The sequence below is a fragment of the Hyposmocoma kahamanoa genome, unplaced genomic scaffold (genome assembly GCF_003589595.1).
Source record: "Hyposmocoma kahamanoa isolate Upper Pololo Valley unplaced genomic scaffold, ASM358959v1 244, whole genome shotgun sequence".
NCBI lineage: Eukaryota > Metazoa > Arthropoda > Insecta > Lepidoptera > Cosmopterigidae > Hyposmocoma > Hyposmocoma kahamanoa.
The window spans coordinates 2127849-2147795 of record NW_020653761.1 but is presented as its reverse complement, the minus strand read 5'-3'; the positions used below and the strand labels follow the sequence as shown (position 1 = coordinate 2147795).

Below are 19947 nucleotides of genomic sequence, written 5' to 3'. Positions count from 1 at the left end.
CTTTTAAAAAGCATTCTAAAATAAGTTTGCCAAAGTTCAGCGTTGTGTCCTTACCGCAAGTCGTACATTGAAGAATACATCAGCAAATTTGACACTATGGATTCGGGATCGTTTTTAACGCAGGCGGCGTCATAGATAATTTAAATCCTACATTAGTGTCAAACTTGATGTGCTCTTGTCCGTGTACCTACAACGAATATTTTGCTATATTTTTATGGAAACTCCGTATAGAAAATTCAGTTGAACTTGTTTACATTGCAATTATGATTTAAACAAGTAAAAATAAACATGCACATTAAAACTTTTTTTTTATTTTTGCCCCAGATTCTATGGCCACTTTATAACCTTTTTTACACACACTTATAGCCCCGCACTAGGAAAGCCCTGTGTCGCGGACACACACATAGAACAACACTAATTACATCCAAACTCACGAGAGAATTAAATATAGGCTATACAAATGTTTCTCTCGGCCCGGGAATCGAACCTGGGACCTCTGCGTACTAGACCAGTGAGGCAGTTTATATCCATTACTCTTTATAACCATTATAGAGTGTTGACCTTACCGGTACGAGTTCATTCATTACGAACCTACGAGTATATTTTTAAAGCTTAACGTGATTTATGCAATTAGGTTTTCCAACTACCCTTTTACCTAATCGGTAAACATCACTTAAAGCTTTATTTATATTGCCGCAGAACGGAGTGGAATTGAAATTGTCCGTAGTAGCAAAAATGTAACTTTATGTCAATTTTGTAACGCACAAATTAGTAGACACGACCCAAAACAATATTGTTAATGTTACTTAAAATTATTACTCGGCAATTGAGATCTAGTTGCTTCTGCTGACTACACAAACAATATTGTGAAACGTCATCATTTTACAAACCAAAACTTATCCACAAAGTTAACATTTTGCGAAATTATAACTAAACCAACTCACAAATTCCTTTTGTTAGGGCACTGAAGGTGGTTTTTGCCAGAACTTTTTTCAATACAAACTTGTCAGAATTAACTTCTCTATACGTGTTCACGATACACGCTTTTATTTATTAAGTTTATAAATTGGATTCTATAATTAGGAGTCTAAATGGGACTTTGAACGAAATACCATTCATATAGCCCTAAATCAGCCATTTTTAATTAATTTTCTAAATAATATAACTAAACGAATTGTTAAATTATGTTCCTTTCGAGTAACTTGAACCGATTCTGCTGTTTGACATAACATCTATTCCTATTTAGTAGACCATTTTACGCCCTATCACATTATCAAGTAGATGAATTGTTAGCAATTCATAATAAATGAATTCACACCCCTCGTGGAAGAATGGCATAAGTGGAATTACGTCAAACAATGACATGTTTACTGCTCCATTAGATACAGAAAAATATAACCCACATCCTCTCTCCAATTGCAGAATTATAAATTATATTATAATCTAATATATATATTATAATATATTATGTATAATTTAATATGTATATTATATATAATCTAATATATTATATTTTTCCGTATCTATTAAGCAATAAACATGTTTGACGTAATTCCACTTACGCCATTCTTCCATGAGGAGTGCGAATTGTAAATTAAGTGACCGATGATTTGAAATATGGATCGTATTAGGATCTTATTATGATTCTGCCAATGCGACGTTTTTAGGCCCCCTGAACATTAACCACTTATTTTTATAAAAATACGAGACTATCTCTAAATTTGCGCTATTCAAATTCAGTCTTTAGTTTTCTCATCACTGTTGAGCACGGGTCTTCTGTAAGGGCTGGTTCAAGCATTATATGTGCATTCGCTCACACGACTACAATTGCACGAATTTTATTCGTAAGAAGGCGGTCGGTCACACGGTGCCACGCGTGTAACGCTTGTCATATTAATCGGCCCTTAAATTCGTATAGTTGTAAGCGAGTTAGCATAAAGCGCGTCATGTGAAGCGGCCCTAACGAGAGCCCATACTCTCATACTCAATACGAATTGGAGACCTTTTTCAACGTTCAGGTTTCCTCACGATGATTTCTTCGGTGATGAACAAAAAACCCATAATATGTTACCAGGTGGTGACAAATAATAATAAATATAATGTAGTTTTTGAGAATTTAAAAATAGTCCTTTAAAGGACTTTTTAAAATTTTCTAAAGTGTCTTTCTAAAGTTTATCACACCAAGTAATAACATGATCTCAAACCAGGAGATTATGTGTACAATCAGCAACAAAATGCATTCACGACGAGTTAAGTTATCGATTGAAAGACAAGCATTCTTCTCACTTGGATAGCACAGCTTTTGTTGGAAGTCTACCGTAATCGGGTGAGATATCATAACAGTATTAATTTTTTTTTTGTTAGCTCAGCGACCCGACAGTACAAAGTACGTCATTTCTGTCGGTCTTGTCAATTCCGACCATTCGAACACGTTCAGTTCCTTTAGGTCTTTGGCGACTTCATCCTTCCAGCTATATTTTACACGGCCCAGTGGACGATGACCCGTAAGTTGCCCCAAATACAGTGTTAATTAAAATACAATAAAACTTACAAAGATTTTATTATTGTACAAAGAGATTCATAAAGGTGACATCCAAAAGTTTATCAATAATCAATATTAGCTACATTATTTTGTACTTAATCTATTCCTTACTACAGAAGTTGGCATCAAAATGTAAATATAATAATAGACAGTTATAATAAAAAGTACATAACCCAAATAAAGTATTAACAAAAAATAACCACCATGATGTAATAACAAAGAACACGTAAACCTTCAAAAATTTTCGCAAATTCATTTATAAATACAATGAATATCTGATGTGCATATTATTTTGTCATTTACATTTTATTACAAAATCATCTTATTCATTTTTTTTTTCTTTTAGTATCTTTCAGCTGTACGTTAAATTCTTAGGTACTTTAATTGAAGCCTGGAATGGCGGCTTTATTGGTTTGTAACTAGTTTTTCTTTATCCCATAATGAGATCAATTCTAAGTTACACATGAAGACAAACCATTTTTTTATAATCGTTTGTTTAAAGTTTTCATTAAACAAAGTATAATATCATTGATAATATGTGTGTTTCTAATATGCTATTTGTTCCAGACAATTACACCAGGTAAATACTTGGTCTCAAACTTGGTAATTTCCTAAAATATGTGTACAGTCTGCAACAAAATCCATTAACACCTAACCAATATTTGACTAAAATCAACTTTATTTTAAAGATTTTAAGATGGAATTAATTTTTATCCCGATTGTACTAATTGCAGACTTTACTAGTGTACTAATTCACTTCCGAAATTAATTAATGTGAGAATCTTGAAGTTACTTCTGTGCAGAGTCTCTGACGCGTTGTATTTCGCTTTTAATAGCTGATATGAGCGGTATTGCTGGGTCTTCTGGTGCTAGTCGACCCTCGGCCAGTATAAGAGCTGGGTTTACAGTGGGCGCCGGCATTCGGGTAAGAGACTGAAAAAAATAGTACTTAATCATTTCCATAGATAATAAAAAAGGAACTGGTTGGGCTCCTTGTGTGACACAACCATGTTGAAGGAGAGATTGAAGGAAGGCAAGGTATAAATTGCCTTAGGTTAATGTCAGCTTAGCCACAGGTCAAGCTAAGCAGCAGCTGCGAGGCTTCCATATAACTCGATTTTCACCGGCTTGCCTAAAATTTTCCACGTATTATCAAATACTACATACTACGTGCTAAATTTTAGGTGTACAATAAGTTAACCGGTGAAATGAATTGTACTAATACCTTGTATGCTAATAAGTCGTATTTAAGTGTCGCCAAGACGCCATTTTTTCTTAAGGTATCATTTTTTATTAAGGTGTTTTTTGTTTTGCTCTGGCTTTACTAACAACAATTTTCACGTCTCGCCACAGCTAAACAGTCAGTTTTTTAAACAAATTTACGCACAATGTAACTGCCCTACGATACAAATTAAAGAAATTAATGTGTTCAAAAGTTGTATATTTCCAGGTGTGGCCATCCTACTAGACTAGATAAAAGTAAAAGTGAAGGTGAACATGAAATCATATAAAAAGCTTCAGGAGAGAGTGTAAATTGTTCCTTAACCCATATTTGCCTTTAATTTGTGGTACAATATCGGTACGGGTACTTACATGAGGCGGCGTAGCTCCCCAAGCCCTAGCTGGTGGCGGAGCCCTACGTTCAAACACTGACCTGGAGAAAGACGTACGAGGTCTAACAGACTCAGGATCCAGAGCACCTGCGCTGTCAGATCCGCTGCAAATTGAGGTACTTATACAAAACAATTCAAAAGTTTACTTGAAAGACATTTGAAGTCAATATGGGTTAGTTTAGAAGTTATTGACTCCACTCTTAGCACTATTATTGAACCGCTCGAATTCAGGTTTATATGAATTCTTTAGAATGCATTATTTTTTTAGTTTTACCTCTCTACTGCATTTCACGTGATAGTACAGTTGCGATTTATCAATGTGAATTTAATTTTTCAGTCTCAAGGCAAATTACGCGACTGCAAACGAGTATTTAATTATTTAGTAGGATAAAGTTCTTACCCAGGACCTGCAGATCGTCCTCTTATAGTATCCAGGGCAGTGTATGGTGAACCTGGTAGCCGAACGTTATCATTTCGAGCTTGAGCAAATTTTTCTCCATCTAAAATAAACAACGAATAAACTGTACATTAAATTAGGTCCAGCATAGTTCCTTGCGGCACACCATCTATCAATCTTTTTACAATAGCAAATAAAAATTAGAACTTAAGGTAATAAACTATCACCTTTAGTTTCATGCATCCACCACGTGACTTCATAAATTTATAGTTTTATAATTGATTTTGTTGTAAATCGATTCATTGTAGTATTATGATCCACATATTCAAAAGCCTTTCTGAAATGGTTAACAACTTACCTCGTTTCTTTTTGTCTTTTTCTCCACTATCCTTCTCAGTATCTATAACAAAAGTCTCCTGGGGAGGAGGACTCGAACCTGCACTGCCAAAAAGCGTGAAGGCATCATCCATGAGTTCGTTAAAACGTTGCCTCATACGAGATGGTCCTGGTTTTTGTACTGAAGCGGTAGATTTTGCTGGACTTGACGTTTTTGAAGCTATAACAGGTTTTATAATATAATTTAAAGACATTTGAGTGCACACACATGAGTTTACACATGAGTGTTTATGGTAGGTTTACGACATATAAATAACATGTCGCAGTGTCAATAAATCAACAAGAGACAAAAACTTCTTCGACTTTTGCAACTATGTCACCTACCATCTTTAATCCTTTGACAATGCAAATCCCATACCAAGGGACCAATTACTCCCGGATCTTTATCAATACTGCCAAGTCGTACCAACTGTGAGGCCATTTGTCTCCTCGGTACGACTTCTTTGGTCTTTTCTCCCGTTTTAGGTCGATGATCCTTCGGTGTAGATATAGGAGAATCTATATCGAGATGACGTACTGATACCGGTTCGAGAATTCTTGATAGGGGTTCTACTATGTTTCCTCTGAAAATATTAGTTAATTGTACTGATGTTTGTTTCTCTAAATGGATTGAATAGGTGTCATAACATTGACTGATCTGATGAAGCTATAGGATATTAGATTGAATTTCAGTATAACGATGTAGTAGTTAAAGCTTCACTACATATATTGTAATTTACAATTCAAATACTAACACAAAGTTAAAATTCTAAGGATTGGTACTAACCTTGGGAAAGAATTAACGGAAGGCATGGAAAGATATGAGGTAGGTGTCAGAGGAACTGATTGCTGCCCACTATCTGAACTATCCAATCCTGCAGCTTCTAGGAGACTATCTGTTGTTCCAACTGTAAAAAATGCTTCGTTAATTTAACATAACGCAAGGTTTAAGATTTTGTCAGATTACACACCTCTCTTTTTTTGTGGCATCCTTAAGGCGTGAGGCTTCTTCTGTCTGCGACGTAGAGCAGTAGCTACTTCTGATACTCCTGACGAAGATGTTGACCTGAAAATGTTCCGAAAATGACCAGTTTGTTTCAAGAAATAAACTTGTATCGCAATAATCTATCTGAGTTGCACTTGTCTACACTCCTACGAGTTTATCTATTATCCATTATTTATGCATAAAATTGTCATAAAATACGATAGTAAAACTGTACTTACCCTGAACTTCCTGCTCTGTAAACTGGTAGAAGAGTGCTACTAGGTCTTGTTCTACTCGGAGAAACAACGCTGATCAACTGGAAAGATATTAAACCTTAAAGTTCACTAAGGATTCTTAGATTAAAATACAAAAAATATCATTCTTCTTAAGATACAATAATGCTTACTTTGCCATCCTTTTCCTCGTGAACTTGTTTCAACTGGTTTCTTTCAGCTTCTCTCATTAGTTCGTTTCTGTACGCTCTAAGGGATGCTGCAGATTTGATTTTCTTTCTGCAACATTAAACAATATTTTCAATAAATTGCATTTTTTATATAACATTATTTTGTTGAAATATTTTTATGTTAAAGGTAGAATTTTTAAGGCAGGCTGTAAATATCTAATCTAATTAATGATGTATTTTATTACATACCGATGTGCGAGACACAGTAATATTAACAATGCCATAATGAGAAGAATAGCTATTGAAGCACCAATCGCAAGTGCCCATAACTCTGTGCCATGTACGCCTGACGCTGTGGTTGCTTCGCCTTCTAGCCCTTCGGCTGCTTTCAGGTACGCTGCTGACAAATTTTATAAAAAAATAGCCTGGCAAGTTAAAGATGTACCATAGAATGGTGTTATTACACATGTGTTTAGGCTTTTTAAGTTTTCGGTTTTCGTGTTATGTAACATTATCATAATTTATACTTCGCGCTAAAGAGCATTTAGGTCACATCATTAAATCCTCCGGTGACCTGAAGGTAGCATTTTCCGCATTTAAGAGGAGAGGTTCAAAGTAGAAAATTTTTTTCGTTACCCCATTTCACAATATTACGCATATTTAGTATATTATTTGCTTTTTAATTCCATTTTAGTGCTATGTAATATTTGTTATTTAGATAAAAACGATAGTAACAGGCTTTTTCTTTTTTGGGATTGGACGGTGATATTTGCTAGCAGTTAATCGAAATTGCACAACGTTATTTATGTAAGATATTAAGTTCCTGAACAATATTTTTGAGGTAAGATGTAAACATTCAGGGTTCAATTATAAAACCATGTTTTCTTGTTGCTAAATACTCACGTTCAGCTTTAGTAGTGACAACAGCGCCTAGTTCTCTCGCTACTTCAGCATCCCTCACCAGCCTCATATCTCTAGCAGCAACAGCCGCTGGTACTGCCCTGCCTCCCACCAATACTACATAGACGATTTGTACGCTGCCTGTTTCTGGAGTCTTTGAACAGTAATTAATTATTGTTGGTTTTTAGAGATAGTTTTCTTGGTCTTATTAAATAGTTTATGTTCTTTAGTCAATTTCCCGCAAAATTTTTCGTAGGGGATGATTTTAAAATCGCAATTTAACGTTATACGTTCATAGTAGCAAGCGTTGTTCAGGAATTTTAAATTTATAACGTGTTTTAATACTTACTTCAGTAATATTCTGGATGTAAACCTGTACCGGTGGTTGCTGCTCTGGTTTTATAATCTCCCTCTTAAAAAGTAACGTTTCATTACTCGCATCTTCTTCTAGAGGTAAATCAATTAATTCTTCTTTACTTTCTGAATTATTGAGCGCTTTATCAATGATTTCCCTTTTTTCCACAATAACTGTTGGGGTTGCTAATATCCATGATTCAACTTCGCTTCTATACGTTGGTCTTATTTGTAAATTTGTATCATTGTTTATCGCAGTATTGGCAGCATATAGTTTAGCTGTTCTCAGACTTGTTACATTCGGTATTATTGTAGCAGCTATAGACTCCATAGGAGTAAAACTTACAACTGAACTTTGAATATCCAGGTATCTTAATGGAGTGTTTGAATTAGGACTTTGATTTAAATTATTGTCTTTATTAATGATAAACGAATGCACCTCGTGTTTTTTTCTAGTCGTCGGTGCATCTAATGATTTAATGATTCCAAGATGACGTTCTTGTTGCCTGAAATTGAGAATATTTAAATTTTTGTTACAAGTCAGCACTAACAATGTTTCATTATTTATTTACTTAAGGCTAAAAGACTAAAAATTTAGTTTGAAGTTGGCCGAAAAGTCTCTGTATAATTTACTTGTCCATCTCTTACGCGGTAAGTTCATGAACTTGTTACTTAATTTTACTTTTTTGTTCTTCATGAATCGTCTCATATCGCTCGCTTTCCAGTAATCTGCAGTAAAATTTTAAAATGGAGTTACTTATGGAATCACTTCGCTATCCGTCTCGGTCTATCCGTTTATTTTCTATAGTACATGTTGTAGGGTAGGTACTCTACTCACCTCAAAAACGCCTTTTGGTACAATCTTGCCAGCTTTAACTGTAAGCTTTCAGGAGTGGATCCTTGTATAACAGTAAGCAGCCAATACCGTCGGTCTTCTGGTATTTCTGGCTCTAAGCTATCTGGACCCACTGGTTCTCCACAGTTCATCACACATTCTCCTGTTGTTTTATCTGTCACCGCCTGAAATAAGAATTCATTACAAAACCAGGCAGATATTCAACATATAATTTAACTATAATTACGAAGATTTTACAACGAATTTTTATTGTGTAGTTATATGTACAAGAATCAACTGAAAAGTTAAACTTGCTTTCTCAAACTCAGGTACTTAATTCATATCGTTGATACCCTTCATTACTTACTTTTCTATCGCAAAAAAACTCACCTGAGGGGGGTAAGAGTCCAAATATACGGTGGCCAGAACCGTGGTGGTCTTAACGATGGGCGTGGATGGTTCAAGTGGGGCTGGTAAAGGCGCATCTGGCGGTGGTGGTGGACCGTCGCCCGACCCTGTCCAGAAGAAATCTTCCAACCGAGGAGTAGGCTCATGCTGATCCGGAGATAGGAGGTACACTGGAGACAAAAGACTTTGTTTAAATGAACTTAGTGCTATGAATAGACAACAAATATTAGATAACACCACATACGTTGCTCTGATCCCAAAGTAAGTAGCTAAAGCACTTGTGTTACGGAAATCGGAAACAGCGACGGTACCACAAACACCCAGACCCAATATAATATTGAAAAGTCCAATTTTTCTACATTGATCCGGCTGGGGATCGAACCCGGGACCTCAGAGATGGCAAAACCATGAAAACCGGTGTGCAAACCACTCGACCACAGAGGTCGTCTTGAAGAATGTAACCTATAATCTGACGAATTGATAGAGTTAGCCGAACCAACCTTCTTCTCCCATGGCTGCTTCAAATAAGTATGACCAGTTCAGGATTTTAAATTTAGACTAGGTAAATTGTACACTTGTATTTAAACTGACTCCGCAGCTACGTTGGTAAAAAGATTCAAAGCCGAAAGCACCAAGACCTCCCTCGTGCTTGTCTGATGTATTAACATAACCACACAAGATGGAGACGCTACCAGACATCATTTAATGTTGACTAGAGTCAAGCTGGGAACCTGGTGTTTAAAATATGTAACATGTATCTTTTATACGAACATCTTCGTTTGCCATAATAATTTGCTCTCTTTTTACAAGTTATATAGCAACAAAGTAAAACAAAAGCATATTATCGTTCCTAATCGAAAAACGAGGACGCGTCGACAAACATTTCAGTAGACATCGCGTGATCTGCCGAATAACCAAACGAAGCTTATAAGTTTATTGGCCCTCCCTGTTATCCGCTCGTCGATTGTGGCGCTTGGTTTAAAATTTTAATCGACGGCGATGAAAACTTAAAACAATGAAAAACACAGTTCTAAAAGGAATTAATATATTGTAATATAACTGCCTCCAAGGCCGAACGGTTACCATGCTGGTCTGCTACGCCATGGTAGCAGTAGAGCTTCTTGCCTATTTCTGCCGCCAAGCAGTAATGTCAGCACTACTGTGTTCCGGTTTTGAAGGGCAGGGGTGCTGGTGAAATTACAGGCACATGGGACTTGTCAACTTGTCTCAGGGTGACGGGCGCAATGGTAATGCCTCTCAGATCTTTGTAATTTAAAGCTCTGTGTGGCACTGTAAATATTATTGACAGGTGTCTAGCTTACCACTTACTTACGCACGACTTGTTCGTCCCGTCACTTGATATTATAAAAAAAATCTTATAAAATGCTTCTACGTATGAGGTAAACATTACAGCTGATTGAATTAATGTCCACTGAGAATCCATAACCCAAAAACAAAAACAGAATTCTCATCTGAATTTTACGCTTTTTACTTTTCTAGTATACATTTACTACAACGTATATTATCCTGTAGATAACGTAAACTAATAATAATAAATACTGATTTGCTTTTAATAAAAATATGCAGAACTGCACACAGCATAATTAATTTGTGAGGCTATGAGAAATAGCCGAACTGGGATTCGGTATCTACCTACCTCAACATAGTTAAATAGCAGGTAACTGCGTAACAAAACTTTATATGCGTAAAATATTACTCTGTAGAAATGATATAAAAATACCTAGCTAACAAGCAACAGATCGATACCTCCAAGCAACACTACAACTTTATTTTTTACATATAGGAAAAAAAATAAAGAAACAAAAAACCAAATACGAAAAAAAACAAAAAGCTAATTAAAAAAATAACAAAGAAACAAAATCAAAATAAAAACAGAACAGGTCCTAAAATTAAGTAGGCGTATTGTTCATTGGAGGTATCGATATGTAAGAATAATCGTACCTACATATTTGTCGTATTGTAAATATAAAACACCAATAGCCAAACTCATGCTTATGATTATTAAGTACCTACCTAGTCCGTCACTGACTAAATTATTTACTATTTAATCAAAGAAGCGATACACCTTAGGTCTACATTATATTCTTATAATGAATAAAACACAATGACCAACCGAAAATCCGTGTCAAGGTTTGAAATTACTACGCTGTCCGCTTTTGATTTCTACCGCATTCACGGTTCACGTTTTCGTTTGCGCTCGCCCGTACCATGCTACTGCTTTGTACTGAAAAAACGCATTTCCGTACTTTCCTATATGTACAGCGTTTACAGTATACTTGTTAGTTTACTGTTATATGCTTAAGCTGAAAAATAGGTCCACTGTGATCTTGTACACGAAATACTTATATCTAAACACACAAACTTAAAATTGTAAATTATAACTTTTTAATGAAACCAGATTCATCTCCTAATTTGCCACTATTAGAGGTGGAATATTTTCTTCGAATTTGAATGGGACCAACGCTGAACTATTCTCTTTCCAACAAAAAAAATAATCATCAAAATCGGTTCACAAATGCGGGCGTAACGTCACACAAAAAAAATAGTCGAATTGAGAACTTCCGCCTGTTTTGAAGTCGGTTAATTAAACAAAAGTTCGGATAAAGTCACGTAATAATATTTTTCAAACAACGTCTCGGTCTTTTTACAGGTCCCATATGGTCACAGTTAACTGCCAAATATATGAGAGAAAAAAAGTTTCATTGTTAATGAGTCATATCATTGCGAAAACCTATTCGAATTATTAGTCTAATAATAATAATAAGAAAATATTAGTCGCACCCCTGGGGGTAATAAAGTGACATCTGCAAAATGACAACTTTTCATGAGAGAGGTTTACCGTGTCAAACCAATACACTGTAACTTCAAAATAGCTCTTTGAGAAAAAGTTACAAAAGAAGCTTTCGGTTTTTTGTAATTTTTCAGATGAATAAACGCAAAAAGATGTATTTAACTGTATTTGTATATTAGATATTAAAGAGTTCTATCCAGCCAATATATTACTTTACAAAGTAAGTGATTTATATCGAAAAATATTTTTCCCCCTTGATAACTGGCGAACGGTTCTTGTTGTAATATAACCTAACCTCCGGTTAAAAAAAACCGTACTCAAATGTCATTCATCCCCTAGTTTGCCACCCGTAGAGGTGGAATATGTTTTTGAAATTTAAATGGGACCACATCTGAGGTACCTTCTTTCCAACAAAAAAGAATCATCGAAATTGGTTCACAAATGACGGAGTTATCGCGTAACATACATACAAAAAAAATACAAAAAAAAAACCATACAGACGTATTGAGAACCTCCTCCTTTTTTTGAAGTCGGATAAAAAGTACAAAACACTGTACTCTGACTTCTTGCTTAGGTTTGAACGAACGAAATTAATCGATAACTTTTTATAAAATTTCACATATTGTCGGGGATAGAGCAATTACGCGTAACTGGCATTTGATTATAAGTTTCCATTTCGGTAATATAGTGGCCCAATCAAATGCAAATGCGTGGCAAACAAATTAGCGTGATTTACGGGAATCTATTGTTATCAGTTCGTAGACAACAAAAATTAATGCTTACTGTCCAAAAATGAAAATCGTAGCCACTGAAATAACAAAGTAATAACTTTAAATCCCTGTAAATATTGGTTCACTGCAGATACGCGCCTTTTACCAATGCTTCATACGCGTACTTGCACTATCCCCAGATATATTATATATATATAATTGTATAATTAGTTTTAATGTACTTTTAACGTATGATCAGAAGTGGCTTTCTTGGGGTACGAATAGTAACTTAAAATAATGATTTTCATTGCAGCGAAACGTATTCAAACGACCTAGATCATTCCATAATTCTGTTGGCAGACAAAATATCAACGATTACCCTTAATAATTTGAGTACCTATTATGAGTTATTTGGGTATGAGTTAATCGCTTTGAATGCGAAATTTTATTGATAACACTGCGGCACTGTAAATATTGATAAGGGTACTGGTGTTACGCATATGAAATGACCCTAATACCCTAATGAACGTAAAATCTTTCATTTGGGGTTATGAACCCGGAGCGCGTTAAAAGGGCTTTGTCAACAAGTGTATAGTTATGAAGAACCGATGATCTGGTTCAGAAGAGTACAGGAGTGAAGACCGAGGTCCGAGGACCGATATCAGAACCTTCGGCACTAGAGGGCTACATAGATGGATGAACAATATGGCAAAGTAAACTGAAAAACCTAGATGCAAATAGCTGAAGATCAGAAAGGATGGCGTGACGCGATTAAAACCTGAAGGAGAATGTATAGAAAACAGAGAAACAGAATAGATATGTAAACAGAACATTAAAAATGACATGTTAGCAAACTTCTGTTTTAAAAAGAATTTTGGAAAAAAAATACATTCGGTATCCGTTACAATTGCTGTCAATCGGATATTTTTGTATGAATTTGAATTTTCTAGAGCAATTCTGTTTTTGAAAATTTAAATTTAGTTTTTGCTGTTACCATAAATAAGTAGAGGGTGTTTTATCAGTGGTGCTTTGTTGGTTCGGGAAAAAGGGAAACTCCGAAAATGCCAATATACCATCCTAACATGACGACGTGCACTGCGTGGCACCGACTTTATTAACGGCGGCACGACACAGGATTTGCATATTTATACTGATATTTTTGAAACAGGATCTATTGGACAAAGGTTTTACACGATCAAATTTTAGTTAAGTAAATAGGTACGTAGTTACAACCAACTTCGTCTCTAACAATGAACGGGTTTAAGAGTCGTTGAGTTGTGTCCATATTCATTTCCATTCAATTGGGCTTACCTAGGCTATATTACTAACACCATAAACAACTATTTTTCCATGACTTAATAATTCATCAGATTTTACATTCATACAAAAGTAATAGTAGATTGTACAACAAGTGCATAAAACGCGTTATTTTATCCGAGACGAGTATATCCTATATAGATATGGATACTTAAATCGAGGGTAAAATGGGCTTTATGAACGAGTTATACACTCTGCTTTTCACATCGATTGCGAGGAAATTAAACAGCAATATTACAAACAAACGATTATTTAATAAAAATTGAATGATAAAGTACAACAATTAGACATATTTAATGTGATGGTTTTTTTATTTTATGCACTAGAGCATAAAATTCTATTTTATGCAGCCTACACCCAGCATAAATACGAACTTTAAGAGCATGAGAAGTGAAAATATAATTAAATAGACCGCTCTAAACGATAATAACTCTGTTCAGGACGGGGGTGGGAGTCATCGCGGAGGACGCTTGCACGTTTGAACTTCCTTTACTACCAAACAGATCTAAAAATGTCAGATAGTACAACAAAAAGTTTATTTTTGGTAAATTTATTATTTTTTGTAAAAAGTCATGGAACGATACTTTTATTGTTTATGGTATTAGTAAAATAGTCCTGCGAGGTTAATTACAGGCACATGGGACTTGTCAACTTATGTCTCATGGTGACGTGAGCAGTAGGATCTTTGTGATGAAAACGCCTGTACACTCAGAAGTGGCATCGCAATATGGACAGGCGTGTAGCTCAATAGTGTTACTAAAATAGATATTGTATAATCTCAGTACTATAAAAACCAACATCAAAAGTCATTCATCCCCTAGTTTACCACCCTTAGAGGATATTTTCCAACATAAAAAGAATCATCACAATCGGTTCACAAATTATCCGGAGTTATCGCGTAACATACATTAAAAAAAACATACGGTCGAATTGAGAACCTCCTGGGTTTTTGAAGTCGGTTTAAAAAATTGTATTTTAACAATAACCCTGTATATGTACAGTACTGCTTTAATATATTTTTTTTAAGTTTTCGCGATTTCTACACATTGGAAATGTAATCTATTTTTTATGGATCTAATTTGTGTGTTTTTGTTTTTTCAAAGAAACAAAAACTCAGGTTCTTACAAGGCCCATGGTCTCAGTTGACTGTTTGTTTGAAAAACCAAAATAGACGCGAAACAAGTGTAATATCATTGGACGCGAATTAGTAAAGTGCTTTATTTTATTTAAAAATGTTGTCTCAGTTTATTTTTTATATGTATGTATTGTATTTTGAGTAGAACATAATATGCCGACGACATTTGAATCGTAGGTACTGGTGATATCAAAAAGCTTTAAATAAAACATATTTAAAAGGTGACAACATGAAAATTAACCAAAATGTTTTTTACCAAGTAATTTCATTAATGAGTATGGTCCCTAATTAAAATATGGCCGGTCACCACCGGTTATTAACAATAATAATAGACTTTCTTTTTTTATATTGGTGGAGAGTTGGGAGTAAGTGTGGAGAGTTGGAAATCCCATCAATCGGCGTACAGCCTCAGGAGTAAGTTGGTTCTAGCGAGGAGCTGGACGAGTCCGGCTGCGTAACATTTTCTCATCTCAAAGGTGGATGAGCCCGCGCTGCCGCGTACATCCCGAATGCACTACAGCCTCACCAGAAACCTAGGTATTATTATATTGGACTCGTAGGTCACTGTAAGTTCGCTGCGTACTTGATCCATAAGCTGCATATTTTATGACACCAAGCGATGGGACGAATAGTCCTGTGCCTAATGGTAAGCGCCTGTCCATAAGCAACATGCCTGTCCAATAACAGAGCTTTAAATCACAATGATTTGAGGCTTAAGTTCACAAGTCTCATGTGCCTGTAATTTCAACACAGAAACGCAGTAATGCTTATATTTCTGCTTGGCAGTAGAAATAGGTAAGGGTGTAATTTTAACGGAATCATACGAAACTACGGGTCAACATGTAGCTACGGACACGGACAGTCTACATATCATACTTTTTCAATTAAATGTAAAGAATTTTAGAAATTAACAGCACATAGTAGAATATTAATCGAGAATTGCACATACTATACCGAGTCAATAAAGAAAATACGATTGTATTTTCTTTCTATTCCTGACATACGAACCATTTCCTTGTAAGTATACCATCGATTGGATACAATCGGAAAATAAACGAGAAATTTAAAATAGGTCAATGTGCTGACACATCCTGTCATTAACCAGGTTTTCGGTACAATAAAAACTCACTAATGTATTGTACGAACTACATACGTATTCCACTGTATGTTAAACAGTAGGTAGATACAAAAAGGCATATAATAGCGCGGTTTCACGCGGGCGTGTTCAGTGAAACCAATTTATTCGTGCAGCTCGTAGCAACATTGTCAACAAATCTATTTCATGGAAATAATTAAAATTACCAGATTATGAAAACATCAAAGTTTAGACATCCTATATTATAGTTTTGTAGTTTATATTTCGAATTCCCAAAGAATCTTTCTGTTTCATTGTGTTTCCAGTGAGAAAGTCAACATAATCAAGCGTGGGAATTAAAGTACGTATAATGTAGACCCTGCTTCCAGTTATAATGAAAATAATTTCAATTTCTAGGCATGTAAAACCAATTTGTCACAGTCCAAATTTCAATGGTTTTTTTATGTTTATATTTTGTCCACCAGCAAACATAATTTGGTGATTTCTAGCGTGGTGGGTATCCTTTGTCGCACATTGTGTTAGCGGATGTTGGTGATGTTGAAGACCACCCGACCGTGACGTCATGTCATGTGATGAGAACGGGATGACCGTTGCTTTGATTGAGTATGATAATTGATGTTGTTGTTCACAGGACACCTTAATCTATAAAATATATGTCGTACCTACCCTTGATATAATAAAGTTACATGTATCATATTTCAAAATTGCTTTTATATTTTATAACATAAAAATAATACGAACTACATAAAACAAATTAGGTATAATGTGAACATTTTTAACTTTTCTATTTAAGTTTAAAAAAAATATTTACTACAATGCCTACCGCTTAACTGAGTCGGTTCCTGAAGTAGCTTCGCGATGCGCGAGGAGTGACAGTTTACGTAACAGTTATGTCGCGCTGCACACGGAATAATTTCCATAAGATTATTCGGGCGATATTCAATAACTTGTTGATTGAAAAAAGTGCCAAATGGCTTATCTATTATTCGTTTAAATTATCAATGAATTTTTTTTTATTATTGTTTGACATAACAACATATTGACTATAGTCTATTCCAATAGAATAGAGAGTGGACGTAAACAAACAATTCTATTGGAATACACTATAATTAGGTAGGTTTTTTATTGAACCTGCTATTGAATCATTATCATCATATCAGCCGGAAGATGTCCACTGCTGAACATAGGTCTCCCCAAAGACTTCTAGACCAGCCGATTAGACGCGACGTGCATCCACCGATTACCCGCCGCTCTTATCAGGTCATCCGTCTGTCTAGTAGGGGGCCGTCCCACTGAACGCTTTCCGATTCGTGGTCTCCATTCAAGAACCTTTCTGCCCCAACGGCCGTCAGTTCTACGAACTATGTGCCCTGCCCACTGCCACTTCAACTTGCCAATACTTCGAGGTATGTCGGTGACTTTCGTTCTTCGACGGATCTCCTCATTTCTGAGTCGATGACGTAGGGGAATGCCGAGCATTGCTCGCTCCATAGCTCGTTGAGTGATTTTGAGCTTTTTTTATGAGACCTATAGTAAGTGACAACATCTCAGAGCCGTAGGTCATCGCTGACAACACGCACTGCTCGAAGACTTGTCTTTAGGGAGTGCGGTATTGCGGACGATAAGACGTCCTGGAGCTTCCCGAAAGCGGCCGAACCGAGTCGGAGTCGACGATTGACCTCTTTCTCGAAGTTGGCCCTGTCTAATTGGATTGTTTGTCCGAGGTAGACATACTTGTCAACAACTTCGAGAGTAGAGATTCCCACTGTTATAGGAGTGGGTACGACATGGACATTCGACATAAGTTTCGTTTTGTCAAAGTTCATTTTTAGACGCACCTGCCGGGAAACTATATTAAGGTCACCGACCATGGTGCCAAGTTCTTCCAACGATTCTGCATTAACCACGATATCGTCAGCAAATCGTAGGTGAGGGATGTACTTGCTATTAATGTTGATGCCGAGTCCATTCCAGTTCAGTAACTTGAAGGCATCTTCCAACGAATTGGTGAACAGTTGCTATTGAATATCGTCAGAAAAATCTTTTTGAAATTATCCCCTAACTAGGTGCCACGACTACCCTTAAAGTAGGGCCCTTGAAAATTGGGTAGTGTTTAAGGGTTTAAAAGGAAGTGCTTGGAAGAACATTGCCAGTTTAGAAAATATATTTTTGAAGAGGTTCGGAAGCTACTACTTTAAGATGTTGTTGTCTGCTGAAATACCTGCACATTTTAATTAATATAAATTAAAAATAGTTAGTTAAATAGTTATACGTTTGACTAAACATTTTTCTTCTTAATGTGTCGCTTCTTTTATTGCTTGTAATGCTTCTTTTCTTTTATACCGCAGGCACATTAAGTTAGACTAGAATCCCTGAACACCCATTACACATTTCGTCTCCGCAGCGACCTACCTGAGTGCGAAGTCGATTCAAGGACTTTTAATAATATTAAGAAACGGACGAACAAGTCGTGCGCCTGGTGGTAAGCGAAACGGCTACGGTAGGGAGCAGTGGCCCCTCAGATCTTTGCGATTTAAAACTTTGAGTGCGTTGCAACTGTTGTAGAACACAACTTGTTCGTCCGGACACTTGGTATTATGTTTAAAAATTCCCTGAATCGACTTCGCACTCAGGTAGGTCGCGTGGCGGTATAGAATAACGCAGTCAAGGTGGCAACATACCATTTAAAGTCAATATAGTCTAATAGAATAAAAGAAGCATCGACACAATGAGAAGAAAAATTTTTAGCCAAATTAATTAGGATGCGCAGGTATTTCAGCAGACAACACCATTTAAAGTAGTAGTGTCCGAACCTCTTCAAAAATATATTTTCTAAAATGGTAACATTCTTCTAGGCGCCCTAATGTAATGCTTAATACTACCCGATTTCCAGGGCCCTACTTAAGGGTGGGCGTGGCCCCTAATTTAACGCCCCGCTCTGATTTACTTATAAATAAATCGCCCAAATTCGGGACTTGCTCTCAAAGTTCTATTACACCTTCTTAATTTGAATTTAGGGTCCCTTGAAATCTGGTAGTCTAACAAGCTTTTTATTTGTTGAGTAATTTATTCTGTGTTAGCATCTAAATCTTAATACTGAATAATGTTTACTGGTTCTTATATTATATATTATTTTCGAGACACAACAACTCTTGGTCGTAACGTCCAAGATCTCCCGCCGTAAAAATGTAATTTAATTAAAATAAATCGTTTTTATATAAATGTTATGTTGCAAACATAAGAAAGTACTTACTTTTTTCCACATCAACATAATCGCCAGCAACGGAAGAAATAAAACAATGTAATAAACTTAAAACTATACGTTTACTTAACATGACGATGGATTTTCCTAAAATAACACTTTAAATCTCTGAAAAGTTTGTAGAAAAAAATATAATGCACTTTGAATTCATGAACCGATAACACTTAATAAATTTTAAATTCATTTTTTCAAGTATTGTTAATAAATACTATCAAAATTTCGTTTAGTACACTCTAGGAAAGACTATTTGTGCCCGGGTACACGATTCGATGTACGTTATTCATTGTGCAGTCAACCAACTTCCAAAATTGTTGAAATAATACTGTGTGCATCTACTTTGCTGATCCGATTATTATCATGTCGCCTAGCAACCAGGTTGAAAAACGCGCGCAGGTGACCATTAACAATGGGAAGTGAAGATGTTTTTTTAGTAGCGCTTTAATAAGCGATTGTGATTTTTATCGTTCACTTTTAATTGAAGTTTCTGGGTAAAGCGGATTTTATAATAATAATTGTTAATAATGGAAATATTTTAAAATGTTTGTATAATACCAGAAAAAAAAATTAATTGCACTTTTACATAAAAATTAAAATATCAAAAAACTATGTCTGATAAAATACCCAAACTTGTCTATGCTAAAAACTTGTGTTGCTAAATTAATTACTCTTTCTACTAATTGGAAGTTCTTTGGGTAGAGCGCGTGGGCGGTTCAATTTGTCTTATCGTCTATCTACAGATATCCGGGACGTGGACGGGCCGTGCTCCGTCAGGGGCTCAAAAAATATCGTTGCGTATATTTTGT

The 19947-nt window shown here is 35.7% G+C and overlaps 1 protein-coding gene across 1 annotated transcript in view; it reads right to left on the bottom strand.

Moving 5' to 3' along the window:
- Nucleotides 1-3139: 3139 nt before the first annotated feature.
- LOC113228825 overlaps nucleotides 3140-19947 on the bottom strand; it is a 33731-nt gene continuing 16923 nt past the window's right edge. The window contains exons 3-16 of the mRNA XM_026462229.1: nucleotides 8795-8982; nucleotides 8408-8589; nucleotides 7565-8075; nucleotides 7219-7369; nucleotides 6565-6715; nucleotides 6319-6424; nucleotides 6152-6228; nucleotides 5899-5993; nucleotides 5715-5835; nucleotides 5273-5511; nucleotides 4911-5108; nucleotides 4556-4655; nucleotides 4151-4274; nucleotides 3140-3475 (exon numbers count right to left, since the gene is read on the bottom strand). Coding sequence (XP_026318014.1) covers nucleotides 3332-3475; nucleotides 4151-4274; nucleotides 4556-4655; nucleotides 4911-5108; nucleotides 5273-5511; nucleotides 5715-5835; nucleotides 5899-5993; nucleotides 6152-6228; nucleotides 6319-6424; nucleotides 6565-6715; nucleotides 7219-7369; nucleotides 7565-8075; nucleotides 8408-8589; nucleotides 8795-8982 — 2387 coding nt within the window. The 3' untranslated portion in view covers nucleotides 3140-3331. The remainder of the gene's footprint in view (nucleotides 3476-4150; nucleotides 4275-4555; nucleotides 4656-4910; nucleotides 5109-5272; nucleotides 5512-5714; nucleotides 5836-5898; nucleotides 5994-6151; nucleotides 6229-6318; nucleotides 6425-6564; nucleotides 6716-7218; nucleotides 7370-7564; nucleotides 8076-8407; nucleotides 8590-8794; nucleotides 8983-19947) is intronic.